This window comes from Serinus canaria, chromosome 6 (assembly GCF_022539315.1).
Source record: "Serinus canaria isolate serCan28SL12 chromosome 6, serCan2020, whole genome shotgun sequence".
Lineage (NCBI taxonomy): Eukaryota > Metazoa > Chordata > Aves > Passeriformes > Fringillidae > Serinus > Serinus canaria.
This window is the reverse complement of record NC_066320.1, coordinates 2,360,230-2,382,835: the sequence shown is the minus strand read 5'-3', so window position 1 is coordinate 2,382,835 and position 22,606 is coordinate 2,360,230. Positions and strand designations below refer to the sequence as shown.

At 50.7% G+C, this 22,606-nt stretch overlaps 1 protein-coding gene across 2 annotated transcripts in view; it reads left to right on the top strand.

Moving 5' to 3' along the window:
- The window catches only part of UNC5B (unc-5 netrin receptor B), a 57,840-nt gene that overhangs the window by 20,986 nt on the left and 14,248 nt on the right, over positions 1-22,606 (top strand). For both annotated transcript variants that reach the window (XM_030241202.2, XM_030241201.2), the window contains exon 2: positions 17,380-17,601. In XM_030241202.2, coding sequence (XP_030097062.2) covers positions 17,380-17,601 — 222 coding nt within the window. The remainder of the gene's footprint in view (positions 1-17,379; positions 17,602-22,606) is intronic.

The following is a 22,606-nucleotide window of genomic DNA, read 5'->3' as shown; positions in this document are numbered from 1 at the left end:
GGTGGGCTGCTCGGGCAGGCTGTACCTCCCTCGTACCTCAGCCAGCAGGGAAAGGAAGGTGCAACACGGGGCTGGGAGAAATCTCTAAGCCCTGTCAGGTGGTGGAGTCCCCATCCCTGCAGGTGTCCAAGGACATTGCCCTCGGTGCTCTGCTCTGGGTGACACGGTGAGGACGTGTCACAGGTTGGACTCGATGGTTTTGGAGGTGTTTTCTGACTGAAATGATTCTGTGAGTCTGCTCAGGGATGTGCTGGCAGTGACAGCCACGGTGGCTGTCCCCTGGCAGGGCCAGGTGCCAGGGGCAGGGGCTCAGACTTCTGCCTCTGTGTCACCTCATTGATTTCAGCACAAACAGCTCGGCTCAGCTCCTTGCAGCTCGCTGAGACAGGTGCTAGAGATGATCCAAACAGCAGGGAGGAGCAGGAGGAGGTGATGGGGAGAGCATCCCATTGCCTTCTCCTGGGAGGTGCTCTGCAAAGGGGAGTTGCTTGCTCTTAGGACTGGACTAAACTCAGGTTGTTTCGGTGTGTCTTGTGCTGGTGGCGTTTTCCCTTTGTCCCTGGATAGGCAAAACCACTTTGGTGATCCTTGCCATGTGGGGACAGAGAGGGGGGAGATGCAGAGCCGGCACCGATGTGACCCACGAGTACCAGGAGGCTGCTAAACCATCCCTGTGTGGAAGGGATTCCAGCATTTTAGGGTCTGTTTTGCTTCCAGCGGGGGGTTTTCCATGCTGAGAATAAGGACCCTCAGCCCTGTGATCTGGTTGTCATTTAGGGCCCCGATGTTTCTCCTACAGGCAGCCGCTCCCGCATTAACATCTAATTAGCAGCAGCTAAAAAACCCCCACGCCTGAACTGCCTCAACCGGGAGGAGAAAGAAAAGGGTGAGGAATTAAAGATGCAAAAGACCTGTTAGATCATCTGGTCCTTCCTTTGGGATTGTTCCGGCGGTGTTTTGTCCAGTCTTGTTCAAAAAGTCTCCAGGGCCATTACTGCTTCCCTCAGAGGGCTGTTTCATTGTGTACCGAGAGAAACCTTCATAAATGTAAAAGCTTTATACAATTGAGGTAAAAGAAACAGATTGAGTCATTGTATTGTTCTTTGTAATCAGCTTTGCTGTTCATTAATTTCCTCCCCAAAGCCTTATTTAGGCTGGGAATCTGAGAGAAAAAGCACGTGTGAGGGATGGTGGGAACAGGCTGCCTGGCTCCGGTGGGTTCCTGTGCATCACCCTGCTCTCCCCGACAGCCTGGATGTGTTCAGACACCTCCAGGAGCCCTGGCTGCCCCTGGGCTGGGCCAAATTCAGCTGCAAAGATGGAGATGGGTTCATCCTGCAGCGGGGTCTGGCTCTTCTGGGCAGCTCCTGATGCTGGAGCTTTCTCATGTAGCTGGTTTGAAGTGACAGCACACAGAAAAAAGGCTACAGGTGGGCATCAGCTGGTGCAGAAATGATCAGAAAAGAGGAGGCACAATGTGCTGCAGTGGCTCAGGGGTTTGGGAGCTGTGCCCTTGGCTGCAGGCTGTGCAGTGACACGGGTTGGGACGCGCAGCATCCCTCTCTGTCCCTGACACATCAGATGCTGTTTGCTGGTGGCGTGTTCTGGGTGAGGCTTCTTTAATTAGGTCTCCCTATCCTTCCGTGTCCCAGTGTGTGTTTGCTTTTTTAACCTTGCCAGCCTGCTGGGTAATTTTTTCCTTTCATGTGCCTTGCTTGTTTCCCTTTCCAAACAGTGTCCTTGCTCCTCTGGTATTTCAGTGGAAGGTGTCCCTGCCCTTGGCAGGGGGGTGGAATGAGGTGATCTTTAAGCTCCCTTCCAAGCCAAACTGTTCTGGGGTTATTTTCTTTCCTCCCTGTTTTTCTCCCATCCTCATCCCTACTGCTTCCCCAAATCCCCTTCCTCGTGTCTGGGCTTTTCCAAGGGAAGATGCCCCACACTCAGGCCGGCTGCCAGCGTGGCCCAAACAACGTGTCCTTGTCCTTTCTGTCCTTGTGGGACACCTGGGCCACCAGCAGTGTGGTTGGTGGCCCTCAGCAGTGCCACGTGCAATAAGTGAGCAGCAGTGCCAGATGTTGTGCAGCCAGCTGCTGTTCCCTCTCCAGAGTGGTCCAGCCTTGGACCAGCTTTAATCCTTCCCTCTGGAATACCCCAAGTGCTGATCCTAGGTTCTGCCAGAAGGAATGGCAGAGGGAATGTTCTAGGGAGAGCTGAGGGTGCTTTGGGGTTCTCTGGTGAGCTGGGGGGATCCCAGCCTGTCCAAGGAGCTGAGGGAAGCTGGTTGCCAGGAGTTTGGTGCAGCAGTGAAGGATCAGTGGCATTGCTCCAGTTGTCTGAGTGTGGCTGTTTACGTTTCCTGGCTGGAAATGCAGCTGGAGCTGCACAGGGGAGACGTGCAGAAGTGATTCCTGCTGTGATCCACACCACTCCTGAGCACCACCTCTCTTTCCATTACACCTTCCCTTGCTGTCTAAGGGCTCTGTGGGGTCTCTTGCAGCCCCCTTTCCTTGCCCCCAGAGCACCCTGCTGGCTGTGGGCGGGTGCAGAGGGAAGCTGTGGGGAATTCCCAGTGAGGAGAGCCAGGGGTGATCCTGCCAAGCCAGCTCTCCTCCCTCGCAGCCCTGCTGGAGCCTTCCCAAGCATCAGGCCCTGCAACCTCCCCAGGCTCCCCAGCTCAGTGCATGGGGCAGTGCTGGGAGGCTCCTTCACAGAGGAGGAAGAGCAGGAGATGAGAACCAGGAGGAAGAAAATACCTCCAGCCCCTCGGGCTGCTCGGCAGCACCTCCTCTGTCCTGGGGAGGAGGATGTGGGGCATATCCAGGGCTGGGAGAAGAGTGCCCTGGTGCCTGCTGGCCAGCCTGCCTTCCTCCTGCAGTGCTCAGAGCCCTGCACCAGAGAGTCCTGAAATTCTCAGGGCACCCTTTATTGCCCAGAGCCTTTCTCAGGGCTGGCCTGTGATGCTCAGAGCCCTGGACCAGGGTGTCCTGCCCTCCTCAGGGCACTCTTAATGCTCAAAGCCCTATTCAAGCCCTATTGAAATACAATTTCTGACTCCTTTTTTAACCTGATTCAAGTACAAACACGTTTATTTCAAGTGTTTTCACTTTCTTTTTTCTCTCTCAGGTGGCCTACACGGCTGTTTCTGCATCTGCTTAGCCCTTAACCCTATTCAGGAGATGTTCTGCAATGCTCAGGGGGGGGTCCTGAGATACTAAGAGCCCTTTTTTGGGAGGGAATCCTGTAATATTCAGAGCCCTGGATCAGGGATCAATATTGATCGTCCCAGGATCAATATTCCTTACAGTGTTTAGGGCATCCTTAATGCTCAGAGCCTTTCTCAGAGGTTCCTGTGGTGCTCAGGGGATGCTCAGAGCCCTGGACCAGAGAGTCCTAAAGTTCTCAGGGCACCCTTAATTGCCCAGAGCCTTTCTCAGGGCTGGCCTGTGATGCTCAGAGCCCTGGACCAGGGTGTGCTTCACTGCTCAGGGCACCCTTAATGCTCAAAGCCCTGTTCAGGGGATGTTCTGCAATGCTCGGGGGGGGTCCTGAGATACTCAGAGCCCTTTTTTGGGAGGGAATCCTGTAATATTCAGAGCCCTGGATCAGGGATCAATATTGATCATCCCAGGATCAATATTCCTTGCACTGTCTAGGGCATCCTTAATGCTCAGAGCCCTTCTTAGAGGTTCCTGTGGTGCTCAGGGGATGCTCAGAGCCCTGGACCAGAGAGTCCTGAAATTCTCAGGGCATCCTTTATGCTCAAAGCCCTATTCAGGGGATGTTCTGCAACGTTCAGGGGGTGTCCTGAGATACTCAAAGCCCTTTTTGGGAGGGAGCCCTGCACTATTCAGAGCCCTGGATCATCTTGCAGTGTTCAGGGCACCCTTAATGCTCAGAGCCCTTATCAGAGGTCCCTGTGGTGCCCAGGGGACACCCAGAGCCCTGTGCCAGGGTGTCCTGTGCTGCTTGGGGTGTCTATTTTCCCCTTTTGGAGCAGAGGTTGTGGGGCCCTGCCCTGGCTGGGAGCTGTGGGAGCAGGTACCCGGAGCTGTGCCGGCGGCCGGGCTCGCGGCGCAGCCGGGGCCAGATGTTTCCCAGATGTTACTCACTTCCTGTCTGGCCTCTCCACATTTAGCTTTTTATGTACTTGTTTGTTTTGGACTACAAACAAAATAAAAAGGGTTTTTATAACCCTGTTCCCGTGGGGCTGTGAGTTCAGGATATAATCTGGAGTCTATTCACTATTGTCTCGGTCCCCCCTTGCCCTCGGTGCCGTCCCTGGGCACGCACAGCCTCACACTCTGCTTTTGTTACAATCCTATTTTTCCCACATGACATCTTCCCTCCACAGACCATTTGTCCTTATTTTTTAATTTATTTTTTTTATTCATTTCCTTATTTTTTTTTATTTTTTCCTTTATTTTTTCCCATTCCCCTTTCCAGCTCCCAGGGGGAGCGCTGGGAATATCGCTGGGCAGTTTGGCACGGAGGCTGGAGGAGGAAACACCACTTTTCTCAGCCCCAGCCTGTCACTGTGTTGTTAGGAGGGCTCTGCAGAATACCTGTGGTGACACCCAGCATCCTGCTGGGTTGTTTTTGTGAGGAATTGTAACCCCTTTGCCTGGCTGAGGATGTTTGGAGAGTGAAACAGCCGTGTAGACCACCTGAAAAAGGAAAAAGAAAGTGAAAACACGTGAAGTAAATGTGTTTGTACTTGAATCAGGTTAAAAAGGGAGTCAGGAATGGTGTTACAAAAGGGAATGCTGTCAGCTTAGGGGTAGGGAGGATGAAAAAATTACCTAAAAGTATTGTTTTGGCATGCCAGGAAGTTCTGGTAATCACTATAACAAAGCCATGGAGTTTTTCCCTCTGGAAAAGATGCAGATCAGAATCTGTCCTGCTCCGTGGGGCTGTTTGGTGGATGCTCCTCTCCCTGTCCCCCTGGATCTGGGGGCAGCCACTGGAACACCAGCCTGACTCAAACAAAGTGAACCTGGCAGCTTCCCTTCGAAATGTGTGTGTTCAGCTCTTTCTGCTCTCCTCACACTTCATTTATATTTTTTTTTTCTGCCTGTTGGGGTTAAGGCCCCTTTTCCTCTTTTCTTTCTCCTTCGCTCTTAATTGCCTGTTCAATAATTTAAATATTTAGGACTAAAGGGCTTCAATTATCCATTAATTTACATTAGTAATTTATATATCAGGCTGAATGGACACACTGTTAGTGTAATGGGTCCCTGTGGACTGGCAGGAAGGGGGCTGCAGTGCATTTTCCTGGAAGCATGGATGTTTCCTTACACCTCCCAGCGTGGACATCAAGTGTGTGAGAGGAACCTCTGCTGTGGGGTCTGGCTTCCCATCTCCTTGGGATGGAGGTGTTTGGGTTTCAAAGGAGCATTTGGGGTTTTTTTCAGCTTTAACTGTGCCTGCAGGGGGTTGGATGGGAAGCAGATCCAGGCATGGGCTTAGCCCTGGAGCCCGGTGTCCCTGGCCAGTGTCAGCTGGCTCTTCCCCCAGGACTGGGATGGGGCAGCACCTTTTTTTCTGCATTCAGAAAATGTCTGGGGGAGGATTTGTGGGTTTCCAAAGTGCTTGTACACGTTTGGTTTGAACCCAACCCAGCGCTGGGCTAGCTGGCAGTCCTGGTGACAAGTCATTGCCAGTGGCAGTGCCAGTCCAAGCAGGAATCCTGAGATCCATCCCTGCAGGGGCTCAGGAATCAGGACTGTGTGAGAAACACTAATCACTTGGTTTTAAAAATTTAAAAGTTTGATAGTAATAAAATGGTTTTTAAAATAGTAATATAATTAGAGTATTTATAATTTGGACAATTTGGATTAGGACAATATGAGACAATAAAAACAAAGAGTTACAGACAGTCCAGGTACCTTTTCTGGGCAAAATAAGCCTGAAAACGGCCCCACATTAACAGAGGATTAACCCTTAAAAGCAACAGCCTGTTGGATATTCACACACCTCATCCATGGTGCATCAATTCCATTCAAACCCAGGATTCTGTCTGGGCAGGGTCAGATTCTAACTCTGAATCCTGACAGTGTCCTCAGGGCTGAGTGAGGTGGGAAGAAGTTCATTTCTTCTGATAATGGAACAATAAATTCTCTTTCTCTGAAAGATTTGGGTGTCCTGTGGCTGCTGTCTGGTGTGAGTCCTTTCTTTAAAAAAAGTATCTTACATAGCATAGTTTGTATTTTACCATTATGTTATAACCTTAAACTATATTTCCCACACTACTTAGAGAATTAACACAGCATCACTTTCTAACGTAACACATACAATATTCCTATGAATATTTGCGAAAAGCCAATCAGAAAATACTCCTTTTTCCCAGGCTGCAGGGCAGGGCAGAGAGGCCATTCACGGATCGGGCTCCGGGGAGGAGTAAATGGGAGCCCAGCTGTGTGCCCCGCCCGGAGCTCCCGGGGCTCCCCCGGAGCAGAGGTCGCTCAATGACTCCCATTACCCGTGGTTAAAGCAATTAGTGCCAATCGTTTATGGAAATGCAGCCGCTGCGGGACAGCCAGGGGAAAAGTACCAGGCTGGTGGGCAGCGGGATTTTTTCCTGCTGTTTCCATGACGTTCTGTATGGGTGACCCTTTGCCCTTGCTCCCTTGAGAGCTTTGGGGATCTCCTGGAAGCCCAGGATGCTGCAGAGGGATGCCCAGGATGCTGCAGAGGGATGCCCAGTGTGGGGTGTCACTCACTCGGGGTCACTGAATGTGGTTGTGTTTGAGGGTCCCCAGGACGAGGGAAGAGATGAGAATCTTGACTCCATGTTTCAGAAGGCTGATTTATTATTTCATTATGTATATTTACTATATTAAAAGAAAATGATATATTAAAACTGTACTAAAAGAAAGAGAGAAAGGAAACAGCAGAAAGCTAAAAAAGAATTATAATAAAAAACTTGTAACTACTCCAAGCTTCAACACAACTAAACTCTGATTGGCCACCAAGCAGAAACAATTCACATGAGACCAACCAAAGATGTACTTGTCAGTAAACTACCTTCACACTATGTTTTACAGCTATCAGATAGTTACTGTTTACATTTCCTTTCTGAAGCCTCTCAGCTTCTCAGGAGGAAAATCTTAGCGAAAAGATTTTCATAAAATATGTCAGTGACACCCAGGATGTTACAGATGGGATGCCCAGGATGCTGTGGTGGGATGCCCAGTGTCTCTGCCCTCAGAGGTGCCTCTGAGCCCTGCAGGAGCCATTCCACTGCTGTGCCAGGCATGTCCTGCACCCAGCAGAGCCACGCTCAGCTTTTGGTGGTGCTCAGCCTGTTTGTCACTGAATTCAACATGCCAAACTTCATTTCAATTGTCAGCATTGTGTGTTTTGAAGGTCGATTTTTATCAATCCCTTGGGGTCTTGTAGCCCCAGCAGAGGGAGAGGAAGGAGTGGGAGGAAGTGTTGGCTTCATCAGCAGGGATGCTTCCAGGTGGAGTTCCACCTACACAGGGTGGCACAGACCCCCAAAATTGGGGCATTTCCAGCCTGGGCACCTCCAGCAGCAAGGGGTACCCATGCTGAGACAAAAATGATGCTTGTGGGAGTTTGGGCCACCTAGGAGTTTAGTTTGGTGCTGCACACCAGCAGGGATGTGTGTGCAAGAGGACAAAAGGAGGAAAGAGAAGCTTGGTGGTGTGGGAGCACGGGCTCTGTCCAGAGAAGAAAAGGTGGAAATTCCCAGTGGTGAGAAAGGAAGAAACCTGTGGTGACACAGTGTCCAGTGGAATTGAAATGCCAGAGAGGGGAGGAGGGTGCCAAACAACACTAGGAAGCTCCTGAAGGCTCCCCACCTCCCTGGAAATGGAGCCTGAGGGGAAAAGCTTTGTTTTTTGTGAGGGTTTCCTCCCGTGCTCCCCAGAGAAACCCCCAAAGCTCATGGTTTTTATCAAACCACAGCTTTTTTTCCTCTGTGTCAAAGCAGGTGTGAGGTGCTGGGAGCCCAGGGGTTTAGAGGGAAAGGAATAAAGCTAATCAAAGTAATTGCTAAAATCCTTTTGCCACTGGCTGGACGCCTCTCTTTGTGGCACGATGGGCTTGAGGTTCCTGCCCCTATCCCACCTGCTCCTGGCTTCAGGGATCAAATCCCAGCCCAGAAAAGGGGATGGGGAAGCCTTGTCATCTAAGCTAGTCTCACTGGTGGTTTGGGGGCTTATTCTTTAATAAGGATATTGCTGAAAGAGGGGGGAGAGAGAGAAAAATCTTAATATTTGACATTCAGCATCAGCAGGGATTATTTTTTTCCCTTAAATCTTTTTCTATCCCTGTTTCTCCCCCTCCCCCTATTTTTTTCCTTCTGTTTTCCCCCGCAGTAAAACGAGAAGGGAAGAAAGAAAAGGGCAGAGAAAGGACAACAAAAAGCAAAATATTTCCAGCCTCCATTTGTGGTGGCTATTTTGTCGTTGTCGGGTTTTTTTTTTTTTTTATCATAGCAACAAATCTGAAAGATTAAGGGCAACTTTAAAGACTGTTTAATAAAGGGACCTTAATCAGCCTCTCCTGTGATGTTCCTCCCCCAGCTGAATTAATGGGGAATTTGAGGCACGGAGTGGACCTTTTCTCTAGTTTTTTTTTTTTTTTTTAATGATTAAATCATAAAAACATGATGATTAAAATGATTTCAAACCAGGGCAGCGTTGCTGGCAGCACCTCCCTGGGCTGGGCTGGGCTGGAGGGCGGGAGGTGATGCTGGGGTGGCTCCGGTGGCACAGGGAGCCCCGGGAGCTGCAGGAGCGGGATGCTGCTCCCAGCCCACGCCTGCCACCGAGCGAGCTGCGGGAGAAGAGTGGGAAAAGCGTCGGGAAAAGTAGGGCAGCAGCTGGCGAGGGGCTGCAGAGAGGGAGAGGCTGGCTGGAGGCGGTGGGGAGCGTCCTTCCAGCCAGCCTTGGCTTCGCGGGAGGAGAGAGTGGGTGAGAGAAAGACAAAAAGGATGGGTGGAAAAAAAAACCTCCCAAAACCAAACACAACCCTCCCCCCGCAACTTTCTGTTCCTTTTGTTCTGCTGTTCCCTTCTTTGCTGCCTCAACTTTCTGCTTTACCTTGCCTGCACCTCAGCTTCCTTGGGGTGGGATGTGCTCTGGATCTCCTCTGGATTTTGGGATTGAAGTGCCAGCACCCAGGAGTACCAAACCTTGGGAGCCACTTCTAGAAGGCCTGGCTGGGCTGTCCCTGGCTGGGCTGTCCCCACCTCGATGGGGGGCTCAGAGGGGTGAAAGCTGCTCCCTCCAGCCCTTGGTCCTGTGGGATGTGCGTGCCCAGGGAGGGATGCCCAGTGGGCAGCAGAGCATCCCTCTCTCCCCAAGGAGCACTGGGAGGTTCACAGCCCTCACAGCTCACTGCTGCTGCAGCTGCTTTAAAGTCACTTTTTGTGCCCAAAGTCGCCTCCAGATTTGCACGTTCAGGGGAAAAAAAGCAAAGCCACCCATTGCAAAACAGCCTCCTGAAAGTTGCACTCTCAAGGGGAACGCTGGGGAATTTACATTTTGAAATATGTATGTAATTTGGGTGAAGGGGAAATCGCTCTCTGACTGCAAAACCGTGGACTTTCTTTCTCCCAGAGTTAGCATTTTCCAAACTGCAGTGCTCAGTTGAACAGGAGACCCTTTTTTTTTTTAAACCTTTTTTTTTTTTAATTTTATTTCCTTCTCTGTGTTTTCCAAGGAGAGCTTGCAGCTTCCAGTTGGAGTTCGCTGCAGTTTGAAGGATAATTAATAATTCTTTGGCCTTTCTGGCGTTAACCAGGGCAACAAGTCCCTGTTTGTTCCTTGTTTTCTTCTCCCTTCTCTCTTTTCTTGTTGAAATGATTATTCTTTTCACAACAGGAGCCCAGCACACGCCGTACATGTGAATAAACAGCGCGTTACCGCCTTCTCCGCTGCTGGGGCTTTCCTTTCATGGGCCAAAGCAAATAAATAAAAAGTTCATATAATTATTATATCCATTAAAAGCAACGTTGTAGCTCAGTAAACAGAACAAACTCGACAAGAGGACCGTGACAATGGAATTAAAATAGCACAAAGGGAAGTGTCTGTGCCCGTAACAAGAACCAGCGCTAGATGAAATTTGGAGATAGTTTTCCAACAAAACTGCTTCCCTGAAGGGAATGTATAAAACAGCACAAAAGAAGCCAGCACAATAGAGTGTAACAGGGATTTGCTGCATAATTCCTCCTCCTTTCTTTCTTTCTTTCTTTTTTTTTTTTTTGATTTGAATTCACTCTGGTTTCCGTGGGTATTTACGGGGATCCGCGCGGCTCACGGCGCCGCTAAAAGCAGAAATCAGGAACAATTTACTCCAATCTGCCTCTGTCGTGTTGTAAATCCATTTAATGAAAAATGAAGAGATTTTTACCATAAGGGATCTCAGCTGTTTACACTTCTCAGGAGGCTTCGCCTTTGATTATCATAATCATAAAGATAAACAAAAGAGTAGTGGCTCCATAAATACTCCAGTGTAATGCACAGCCAACAAGATAAATCTCTCTCTTTCCAGCTCCCAGGATGGGAGGTGCTGCCAGAGCCTGGCTGTTTCTCCCCTGGGGATTGGGGATGGTTGGAATTTGGGTTGGACTCTGAGCTGAGGCTGGCAGGGGCACAGGGATGCGCTGGTGGGATGTGTAGGGATGCACTGGTGGGATGCTGCAGTGGGATGTGTAGGGATGCTGAGGTTGGATGCCCTATGTGAGGTCACCCTGCCTTACTTTACCTCTCAGGCTGCTTTGCAAAAACCTGACCTGAGGATTTAGCTAAAAAGTCGATTTGTTTTTATATTTATTTATATAAGTGAGGTGGGTTTTGATCAACAGTGCAGAAATATCTGTGGGGCTGCCCAGCTCCTCCTTCCCACCCTTTTTCTCAGCACAGACTTTGCTTTCTTTATTCCTTTCCCTGTCCCCATCCAGTCCTGGTTTAATAAAGGTATGCAGCCAGGGAGGCCAGCTGCAGGCTCTTCCTTTAGCTGGGAGAGGAGGAATCTGGTTTTGGTTGTTTTTTTTTGTTTTTTCCAAGGGTGTAATTAGGGCTGGCTGGGTGCACCCCCTCATTACCCAGGCTGGGGAGGAATGCTCTCTAATTATCAAGTTTGCTTGTCGCCGGGCAGGAGGGACAGGAGGGACTTGTAACCCGCTGGGAAGTGCCTGTCTGTCCTGGGAAATGCCTGTCAGTCCGTCCCTCTGGGGCTGGGTGGGCTCTGGGAGGAGCTGGAGGCCCTGGGATGGAGGGATGGGGCTGGATGATGCCAGCTTTGGCAGGAAGGGACTGTGAGGCTGCTGGAAGAGGGCAGGCAGTAGAGGAAAAGGAGCGAGTTGTCAGGCAGAGATGCGTGGGGGAAAGGTTAAGTGGTCCTTTCCAGGTTTAGTTATTAATAAGAGTGGTGAAAATGGAGAGGTCAGATGCAGATTCCAGCTGCTTTTCCTGGCTGGTGGGAGCAGGAGGGGATGGGCTCCAGCTTTTTGGGGGCCAGGGAGGTAGAACAACACCTTCTGCAGCCCCCTGGACACAGCAGCTCTCTGGGTGCTGGGTTTCTGTGCTCCAGCCCCTGCTGAGTTACCAAGCTTGGGGACACGAGGGTGGTCACCCCACAGGCACAGCATCCCCGTGGGGTTTTCAGCTCAAAATCCAGCCTGGAGGTGGGGCAGACTCATGGAATGTTTTGGGTTTGCAAGGGACCTTTAGAGATTGTGGGTTTCCAACCCCCACAGTGGGCAGGGACACCTTCCACCAGAGCAGGGGGCTCCAAGCTCCATCCTGCCTGGCCTGACACTTCCAGGGATGGGGCAGCCACAGCTTCTCCAGGCAGCCTGTGCCAGGGTCTCACCACCCTCACAAGGAAGAACAGCTTCCAGAAATTTCCCCTCTCACTTTGAACCCAAATGAACCGGGGTGCTGGGTACCACTGGTTATCCTGAAGGTTCCACACTCAGCTTTGTGGCTTCTGCTGGCAGCTTGGGGCTGTCCCCTCCCGGGAGGGAGAGGTTAATGAGCCACACTGAGTTAATGAGGCTGGGGGTTACATCAGCCAGCTGCAGCCCTGGGGACCTGTTACATTCCCTGCCTCTCACACTCCCAGCCAGCACTTCCCAGCCTGAGTCTGAGCCATGCCAGGCTGCTGAAGGCACAGGGGGGTGTGGGCTCTGTGCAGGGAGAGAGTTTGCTGTGGGTGCCTTCAGATCTCCCAAACCCATGCTCAGTGCCAGCCTGGATCTTGGGTTCTCCTCCTTTCTCCCTGCTGGGATGTAACTCCTGAGAAGGGGCTGTGGCTTGGTGGGCACTGCTCCACCTCAGGGAGACTTTGCCTTTGAAGGTGCCACCTGCTGCTGGGGTGTGTGGGAGGCTGGACTTGGCCAAGCAAGGGTGAGGAGGGGATGCTTGGGGAAGAGAGGATGATGTTTGGGGGAGGGAAGATGCTCAGGGTGCTTTTAGGAGGGGAAGTTTGGGGGTGTGTTTCCACTGGACGCAAAGTTGTCCCAATGGCAGCCTGTGATGGGAAGCCCATGGGAATAGGACAGGACTGGACTGGTGGTGGCAGTTCCTGCTGAGCTCAGGGATGGGCTGGAATGTGGTGGGATGCCTTTGTGTCCCTCCAGGGCTTGCAGCAGGGATGCCCTCAGTCAGGCAGGGATTCTGGAATGGCAGGGAGCCATGCCATGGCTCCAGTGTCAAAATTTGCTGGAGTTGAAATGGCAACAGCACTAATCTCTAAATGAGCCTGTTCATACATTCTCCCTGGAGGCAATAGGAGGGGGGATTTGGGGAGGGGGGACAGCCCCACTCCAGCCTTCCAGACACCTCCTGGAGCCCTGCTGGTGGCTGGAGCATCCCCTCCATCTCTGTCTCAGGAGCCAGAGCTATTCCTATCTCTGCTGGGGGATTGGGAAGGCACATGACTCCTCCTGTGGTGCTGCAGATAAGCTGTCATACATTTTTTCATTTCTCCAGGAGGATTTTAACCCACCTGGCAGGTTTAACTCTTCCCTGCCAGGCCTTCCTGGGAGCCAGCACCTGCCCTGAGCCAGGCAGGGACGTGGGGAGGTGGAGGCAGAAGGGGTTAAGTGTCCACAGCCACCGAGATTTAGCTGGAGAAACCCAGGCATCCCAGCCTAATCCCTGCATCCTTCCATCCCATCCCTGCCTGCCTGGGACCGGCAGGAGGGAGGGGTGGATGTGGGTGATGGGCAGCCACTAATGCTCCTGTAATCTTCCAAATATTTGGAGGGATAACAATTGCAGGAGAGAGGATTTTAACGCTTTCCTGGGGAGGTTTGCTTGGCCATTGCTGCAGGGGGGAGTTGCTTCCCGGGCTTGCCATCCTCAGTGCCACGTGTCTGGGGTGATGGAGGGGGGGTGAAGGCTGGATCCCACCCCGGTGCTGCTCCCTTTAGGGGGTGAGGTGGGTTTGGGGTCGTGGGTCTCGACGAAGTTGCAGAGGCTGGTGGCAAACATCTGCAAATCAGCCCCCAGGGAACAGATGCTGCAGATAATCCAGCTCAGCCCCAGCAGATTAAAATGTGTGATGAGGGATGGGGAGAGGAAAAGAAGTGCCCGTTCCCCTCCTCCCTTTTCCTCTCGCTGCTCCTACTACACTCATCCCCAAGGCTTCAGGATTTGGTCCCGTGGGCTGAGCTGGGAGCTGCCCCCTCTTTTTTGTCTCTCCCTGCCCACAAAGAGCTCCAGACACCCCAGAACACCGTGCCCCCCAGTCGTGTGAGATTGTGGGATGGTGACAGCCTGGGACTTCCAAAAAAAAAACCCAGAAGAGATCTGGGAAGCAGGCACCCACCTCCAGCAGGAAGGAGGGAAGCCAGCAGATGGGAACCCCCTGCAGACGTCTGCCAGGGAGATGATTACAGGCAGCGGAGCGCGCTCTCAAATATTTATTAGTTTGTCACTGCTGGGAGTTTTATTGCTGGTGTGATGGCAGGACTGGAAATCCCGGCTGTGCAGGGCTCCTTTCCTGCTTTCCCATGCAAAAACATCTCCCCTGCCTGCTGCTCCTGTGGGTCACCAGGCCACAGTGTCACCTGGGGTGGCACCGGAGCCGCGGTGGCCTCTGCAGGTGGTGGAGTGGCACCCCTGGGAAAGTGCCTGTTTCTGGGGGGGTGTTTTGCAGTTGTTGCTGGGCAGTCAGGGCACACAGCAGCAGCAGTTGCTCGTGCACAAGCAGCGTGTTCCTCCCCCCAGGGACTCTGTGTGTGGATTTTTTGGGGGGCCCCCGTGAGTGCCGGCAGAGCGAGAGGTTTCCCATGCGGCGGGTGGCAGCGGGGATGAAAGGCTGGCTTGATGGCTTGTGATAAATGTGCCCAGCATGGTTCTCCTCCCTTTTCTCATCCAAAGTCCCCCTTGTTCCTATGCCTTAATTCTTCCCCAGTGTGTTTAAATAGCAGTGAGCATTTCATGCTGGAGGAAAACGCCCTGCCCAGCTGCAAATGCTTTTTTTCCCAGCTAATTTCTGAATGGAAAAATTACCCTCCCCCTTGGTTTGCTCCCATCCATGAGTCTGGGGAATTTGTGGGGTTGGAGCTCCATGGCATGGCCCCAGTTGTGAGTCTGCCACGAAGAACCCATCATCCTTTTCCCCTGTCTCCTGTTAGAGCTGCTTTTTTTGGCCTCAGATCTTTCCTGGAGAGAAACAAAAGATCCCTCAGCTGTTGTGAGTTCATGGGATTTTAACCTTCCCAACATGCTCCTGGCTTAAAAGGTTCAGGTGTTTTGGGTTCAAACCTTAAACCCAGAATGGTTTTGTGGCCACCAAAAGCAGATGTTGGATCTGGCTGGTGACACCATCCTATTCCCCTACCTTCATCCCCAAAGTCACTGTGCCCACCCCACCTTCGTCCCCAAAGTCACTGTGCCCATGTGGAGAAGAACCTTGAAGTTCTTATTTGGGCAGAGCCCCTCTTGGAGCAGGGTCTGGATGGGATTTTTGGTGCCACCAGGGGTGTCTCAGCCCCAAACATTGTTCTGGGGGCCCAAGTGGCTCCACTGCAGCCTTCACCCTTCCCGTGCAGATGATCCTGGTGAGTCACAAATCCGGATTTTCATCCCCATCTGGCTGTGACTCATCCCCTCCCAGCTCCTCTTGGATGACCTAAAGTCTTGTTCAGCATCACCAAAGTGGTGATGAGGTGGGAGAAAACATATCCTTGCTGTTGGCTGTCTATGGTTTTGGATCAGGGCCATGTGCACTTTGGGGTGTCACCTCCACAGGGGAAGATCCTTCCAAAAGCCGGCTCTTGGGGATACCTGTGCCCATTCCCAGCTGCCAAGCCCAGGTCTGACTCTGCCACAGGGATGCAGGGAGCATCATATCAGGGAGGTTTGCACACAAGCCCATGAGTGAAGTTTTGTTGGCTGCCTCTGCTGCCAGTTCAGTTACCTCCTGCCAGCCCCCTTTGCCAGGGAATTTAGAGCCATGGCATCGAAGTGGTTTTTGAAATGAACCAAAAAAAACAACACACAAACAACAGAACAACATCCCCGTGGATGAAAAATTGATTAGCAGATTAAAAAAAGGGGTATTTGCTGCTGTGACAGGTGAAAGGCTGCCTGAGGTGGTCACAGGGAGGAGTGTGGGATTTTGTTTCCATGATTTTGTTCAGGGTGGGAGTCACACACCTTGGCATTCCCTGTCTCCCTGCCTGCCACAGGGCCTGGGAAAATTACAGGTCTGCAAATGAGATGGGGAAGGAAATAACCAGCAGCAGAGAGGTGGGGAAGAGCCAGCCAGAGAGAAAGAGAGAAATTAGCCCAGAGTTTAATTCATTGTTTCCAAAAGAGCAGTTAATGGATTATGACAAATGTCCTACTGCTCTCCCTTAGTGCTGTGTTAAATGGAAATGGAAAGTCAATTTTCCTAAATGGATTTTAAACGACTGACCTCGTGCTTTTTTTTTCTTTTCCCCTCACTGATTTTTGCTCAGGAGGAAGCCTGGTCATCTTGTTTTCTTGGTGCATCTGATTATATATTTTTTTTTCTCTTCCTCCTCCTCTTCCTCCTCCCAGCTTGGGATTCTGATTCTCTCCATGCAGTGCTGCTCCTTGCCAAGGGTGAGGAAGGGAGTGGGCTCCTTTCTTCTCCCTGCCAGCTCTGGAGATGTTATCGTGGGGCTGGGGATATTTACTGTTTTCCTGCACGCTGCAGTGCCTGGAGTTGAGAATCACAGCTCTGGCTGGGGGAAGAGAGGAGGAGGAAAAGCTCATAACTCCTTTGAGTGTAAAGAAAAGCCTCGAGATGTGACCTGACTGCTAGTGAGATTCCCAGGAACAACAGGTTAAGCAGCAGCAGCATCCCTGTGCACCTGTGTGGGGGTTTTTATTGCTCCTGTGATATTTGGGGTTGATCTTAATGGGCTGGATCTCCTACAGATGATGCTCAGCTTCAGTCAGAGCATCTTCCCAAGCTGCTGCTGGGAATGAGGCACCCTGGGGCTCCCACTCCTAAGGGATAACATTCCTTACGCACCTGTGCACAAGATTTTTCTTGGCCTGGCCTGAGCAGACACGACCTCCAGTTGTTTTTGCTTTTAGCGGGCTTTTGAAAGCAAACAAGCAGGAATATGGAGCTCCCCAGGGCACAGCCCCCCGTTTTGTGGGATTGTGGGAATCCTGGTGGTGCCTTTGTGTGATGTTCTCTGGAGGTGGCTGGGCTGGAAGCCATTGCTCACCTGTTGCATGATGATCCAAGTGCTGGCAGGGGGTGAGATCCCAAAAAGGTGTGGATGGCTGAGATTTGTCCTGGGGATATGGTCAGCATTCCCAAAATGCCCTGCCAGCATTTTGCTCAGAACATGTCCATGCATTCCTAAGGGCTGTGAGGAGGAGGCGTGGGGTGGGGGACCCATAGAGCTGGGTTTGTTTTGCTTTTCCCTTGCAGTGTCCTCTAGTGAGATCACCCAGCTTTGGGCTTGGGGTATAGGGGGACCTGTAGATGGCGACCTAGTAATCAGGTGAAACAGGATTGATCCCACAGCTCTGCACAGAATCACAGAATCTCTGGGATGGGTTGGAAGAGACCTCCAAGATCATTGAGTCCAACCCAGCCCCAACACCTCAACTAAACCCTGGCACCCAGTGCCACATCCAGTCTGTTTTTAAACACATCCAGGGATGGTGACTCCACCACCTCCCCAGGCAGGCCATTCCAGAACTTTATCACCCTTTCTGTAAAACACTTTTTTCTAATATCCAACCTGTATTTCCCTTGGCGCAACTCGAGTCTGTGTCCTCTGGTTCGGTCAGTGCTGCTTTGCTGCTTTTCCTTTCCCACCCTTGCTCACCTGCTGTTGCCACCCGTGTGTGCAGGTGTGGGGAGGGCGACACGGGGCAGCTGCTGAGGCTCTGTGTGTCCCTGCAGGGCTGGAGTACAGCGATGTGCTGCCCGAGTCGTTCCCGTCGGCGCCGGCCGAGACGCTGCCGCACTTCCTGCGCGAGCCGCAGGACGCCTACATCGTCAAGAACAAGCCCGTGGAGCTGGTGTGCCGCGCCAACCCCGCCACGCAGATCTACTTCAAGTGCAACGGGGAGTGGGTCAACCAGAACGACCACGTCACCAAGGAGAGCCTGGACGAGGTCACCGGTGAGCAAAGCCCTCCTTGTCCCGCTGCTCTCCCAGCCCTTCTCCCTCTTGTCGTTCCACGCTTGTTGGGTTTCCTCCCCCAGCAAGAGGAGGGATGATGAATCTGACTCCGTGTTCTCAGGAGGCTAATTTGGTATTTTAGGATACTATATTATATTAAAGAATGCTATGCTAAAGAATACAGAAAGGATACTTACCAAAGGCTAAAAAGATAATACTGAAAACTCCTGACTCTCTCTCCAGAGTCCAACACAGCTTGGCCCCCACTGGCCAGTGAGTCAAAGCAATTCACATGAATCCAGTGAAACATGTGAGCACAACACAGGAGAAGCAAATGAGATAAGAATTTGTTTTCCTTTTTCTCTGAGGCTTCTCAGCTTCCCAGGAGAAGAAATCCTGGGCGAAGGGATTTTTCAGAAAATATGACTGCCACACTGTGGGAAACTGAGAGGAAAAGAATTCAAACAATTATTATGTCTCTTTCTGTAACCATGGTTTGTAGATATGGTTTGCTAGAGTATGGTATTGATAGCTCACTGAAAGTGTGAGAGAGTGGTGTTTGCTGGTGACCCCAATGAGAGGAGGAATGAGTGAATCTGACTCCATGTTCTCAGAAGGCTGATTTATTATTTTATGATACTTTAATATATTAAAGAATGCTATTCTAAACTATACTAAAGAATACAGAAAGGATGCAGACAGAAGGCTTAACAAGAATGATAATGAAAACTTGTGACTCCTTCCAGAGTCCAACACAGCTGGCTGTGATTGGTTATTAACTAAAAACAATTCACATGAAACCAATCCAACAACCACCTGTTGGATAAACAACGTCCAGATCACATCCCAAAGCAGCAAAACACAGGAGAAGCAAATGAGATAATATTATTTTCATTTTTCTCTGAGGCTTCTCAGCTTCCCAGGAGAAGAAATCCTGGCAAAGGGATTTTTCAGAAAATATGACAGTGACACACACTGGTGTGGTTGGTGGTGCTCCTCCAGGCAGGCCAGTGGTGAAAGCACCATTGTGGCAGCAGAGAGCAGGCACAGACTTTTCCAGAAAAATCCTGGGAAGCTGTGGAGAAGCTGTGGTGTTGTATCTATGGGGTTCCCAGATGAAGGAAGGAATGATGAATCTGGCTCCATGTTCTCAGAAGGCTGATTTATTATTTTATGATGCTATATTATATAAAAGAATGCTATACTAAACTATACTAAAGAATAGAGAAAGGATACAGACAGAAGATTTAACAAGATACTAATGAAAAACTGCTGACTCCTTCCAGAATTTTGACACAGCTGGACTGTGATTGGTCATTAAGTAAAAACAATTCACCTGTTGGATAAACAATCTCCAACCACATTCCAAAGCAGGAGAAGCAATCACATAATTATTGTTTTTATTTTCCTCTGAGGCTTCTCAGCTTCCCAGGAGAAGAAATCCTGTCAAAGGGATTTTTCAGAAAATATGACAGTGACATGAGAGGTTTTGACTTTGAGACCAGTCAGGTCTTAGATCCACCACTGTTCCTATAAGAACTGTAGATTTCTGATAACAAGGTGTCTTTCCATGCCTTCTGGATAATAAAATCAGTACTAATCATGACCTGACTCTTACCACACACCATGATGCTGCTGTGGTCACCACTCCCCCCAGAGGCTTGGGGAAGTCACCCTGCCTGATTTCACTCTTACCCTTGTGCAGGACTTGGCGTTCTTACAAAGGATTTTGAAGGCAGCATGTTTAAATCTGATTTAAAAGAAAAAAAAAAAGAAAAGAAAAAGAGGGACTGCTTTTCTACAAAATGCCTAATCAACATGTAGGAGTCATTGCCAGGAGGGGTGGCAAAGGCTGGCAGCTTATGCAGGTTCACAGAGGGATTAAGTGTTTAATGGGTAATGAGAGCAATTGCAGGTAGGATTTGAAATGCCTGTTGATGGCAAATGAGCTCTTTTCTGCCTCAGAGGATAAATCAGCCTCTGGCTGCCTGGAGCGGGGTGAGAAGGTGGTTTAGGCATTTTAGGGGGGGTCTTACTCCACGGGATTGGGCTCTGCAGAGCTGCTCAGTCCATGCCTTGAAACATCCTGGCATGAGAACAAGATATGTGGGGTTGGCTATGTCATGTAATCAAGTAGATTTGATAAAATTGGGATGCTTTAGCTCTGCACCCACCTTTTCTGCACCAGTTTTGGTGCCTGGGGCTGATCAGGAGTGGAGGGCAACAGTCCCATTTCCCCTGTAACATCTGGCCTCTGCTAATCCCTGCAGATGTGGCACCCTGAGGGCTTTGAATCAAGGCAGCCTTTTGAACTGCAGTGGTGCTGGCCTTGGAAGGCAGGATGGGCTTAGAGGGGAGACTTCACCAGCCTGGAGGAGCCACCAGCATTTTGACAGAATCTCCTCTTGCCCCTGTGATTTGCCCCACCCTTGCCCTTCCCTGGTGTCTCTTGCTCTCCACCCTGTAGTAGCCAGAGCCAGTCTGTGCTCAGGTGCATCCCTGAGCCTGCTCTGGAAAGGGAAGATCCTTTCTTTCCTCTGCAGCTTTTTGAGCCTTTCCTCCTAAAGCTGCTTTAGCCATTCATGGGGTGTTTTTCCTCTAGAGGGAAAATAGTCAGAGATGCCCAGGCAGCCTGTCCCTTTGCTTCTCTGGAGGCTGACAGGAGCAGGGGACACTCTGTTTCTCCCTTTCTGGGTACATCTCCACCTCCCAGCTCTTGCAGAGGCCAGATTTGAAACCCTCACCACTGTGAGGCAGAGTCAGTGCTGGTCAGTGACCGAGCAGCCTTTGCCAAGGGGTTTTTAAGTTATTTATAACATCTGGCCACCCTGGGCTGAGCCAAAGGTCTGTGTGCCCCACACGTGGCACTGGAGGGTGCTTAGGGGAAGATCATGGAACCAGGACGAGGAGGGAGCAATGGAGCTGCCCTGTCACCCTCCCAGCTTTCCACCACTCACCACCAAGCAGTGTGGTCCAGCCCTGGGTGGAATCCCCCCTCGTTAATTTGTCTAATTGCTGTTAGGGCTCACTTCTCTGGAGCATCCTGTGGGATGCCTTTAGTGATGTGCAGTGTGGAAAGAAACACTCTGTTTCATACTCATGGAATGGGTTGGGTTGCAAGAGACCTTAAAGATGATCTAGTCCAACCCCCTGCCATGGGCAAGGACACTCTCCACTAGCCCAGGTCATTCCAAGCTCCATCCAGCCTGGCCTGGAACACTCCCAGGGAGGAGGCATCCATCTGTTGCTGCAAGAACTCATTTGCTTTGGTCCAGCATCTCCCTCTCAGATTCCAGTCTGCTGTGTGCCTGCAGTTTGGGGAGGAAGCAGCACACACCTCCTTCATCCAGGCTTCAGAGATGGCATTGCTGCTATCAGGGGGTGAACCAACAGTGCCTGCAGGTGATGTGGTGCATGTTAAAGCTGCTGGTGTGGGCATCTCTGCCTGGCAGCCTCCCTAAGGAAAAGGGAGCTGGAACCAAAGTGGTTTAAGGTGGTGTAAAAAATCTGCATTTGCAGCGCCCGGCGTTGCTCAGGAAAGCTGCAGGAAAGGGCACGGGGGAGAGCTGGGCACAAAGGCACAGGTTAACATGGTTAGTTTTTAAGTGTCCTTGCTTAAAAGCTTGGAAAAAGGGACCTTTAAGAAGAAGAAGGGGGGAGAAAGAAAAAGAAAAAAAAAAAAGGAACTTTTAAGATGACGTGTCTTGAATGAGCCTGGCTCAGTAATGCGTCTGATCCAAAACATTTCATGCGGAAGAAAGCAAAAATAGGCCAAGTCAGAGAGGATAATTCAGCAGGCTGAGGAGGGCTGGGAGGGGAGGGCAGCTCTGTTTGGGTGCCTGGAAGCCCTTAGGAAGTGACTCCTGTGTGCCATGAGCTCAGTCTTCAGTTTTGGGGCCAGAGGCAGGGCATTTGCAGGATGCTTCCCACCTTTCCAGGGTGCTCATCCCACCACTGGAGCCATATCTGCATTCTGAGTCGTTTTAAAATCCCAAAAGTGCTTGGCCCAAATATACCTTTGCTTTTGGGATTTTCTTGTTGTGGTTCTTTCTTTCTTTTTTTTTTTTTTTTTTGGTTCCCCCCTGAATAGTGACAAAATAAATTGTATTTCCTTGTCAGCTCTTCTGCAAGGAAGGTGGCAGGGAGACAGTAATTGCTCCTCACAGCACTGGGAGTGAGCAGTAACAAAATTACAGCCGGGGAGCGTGCGGCTCTCCATCACTGTGAAATTGAGGCCTTTTTAAAATAGAAACTGAAAAAAATAAAAAAAGGAAAAAAAGGGCAGGTATTGCTTAAAATAAGGAAAAGTAAGGCCCAACTCCCTCCTGCCCTTGGTGGTGATCGCTGGTGCTCCTGCAGTCCAGGGGACCCTGTCCTGGTTGTGGTGGTGTCACCTTTGTCATTGCCCCCCCTGCCATGGCCAGGCTGATTTCTTTAAGGTTTTATTTGTCTTGTTGTATGTGTATTTGTCTTGTTGTATTTGTATTTGGCACAGACAGGGGGGGTTTCTCCCCACAACAAAGCATCCCTCAAGCCCTGGTGGGTGGGAAGGGGTGCTTGGATGTTGGGATATGGGGAAGATGTGGGAGAGAGCTGGTGGAGGAGGGTGCTGCCTTGAGAAATGGTGAAGGGATTCCGCTCCTGCACAGCTGGACTGGGGGGAAAAAAGAGGCACTTCCATGTGATCCATAGGCCTGGCTTCATCCCCAAACCATCCTTCAGGGGGGAGCAGTCTCCCTGATTCTGCCAAGACAAGAGGAGAAGCCTCCAACCCTCTGTCCTCCAGCTTTGCACATGATTGAGAGACGTGCCGCGCCGCTGTGCAACTCTGGATCCTAGAGAAAACGTGGGAATTCAACCACTAGTGCATTTACTTTTGGGTCAGTCAACAGTGGATATCAGGCACAAACTTCAGAAATTAAAAGGGCCTGACGTAAGAAACTTAGAAAAATTAGTAGATGAGGCATGGAGAGTGTGTAGTAATAGAGAGGAAGCATATAAGCAG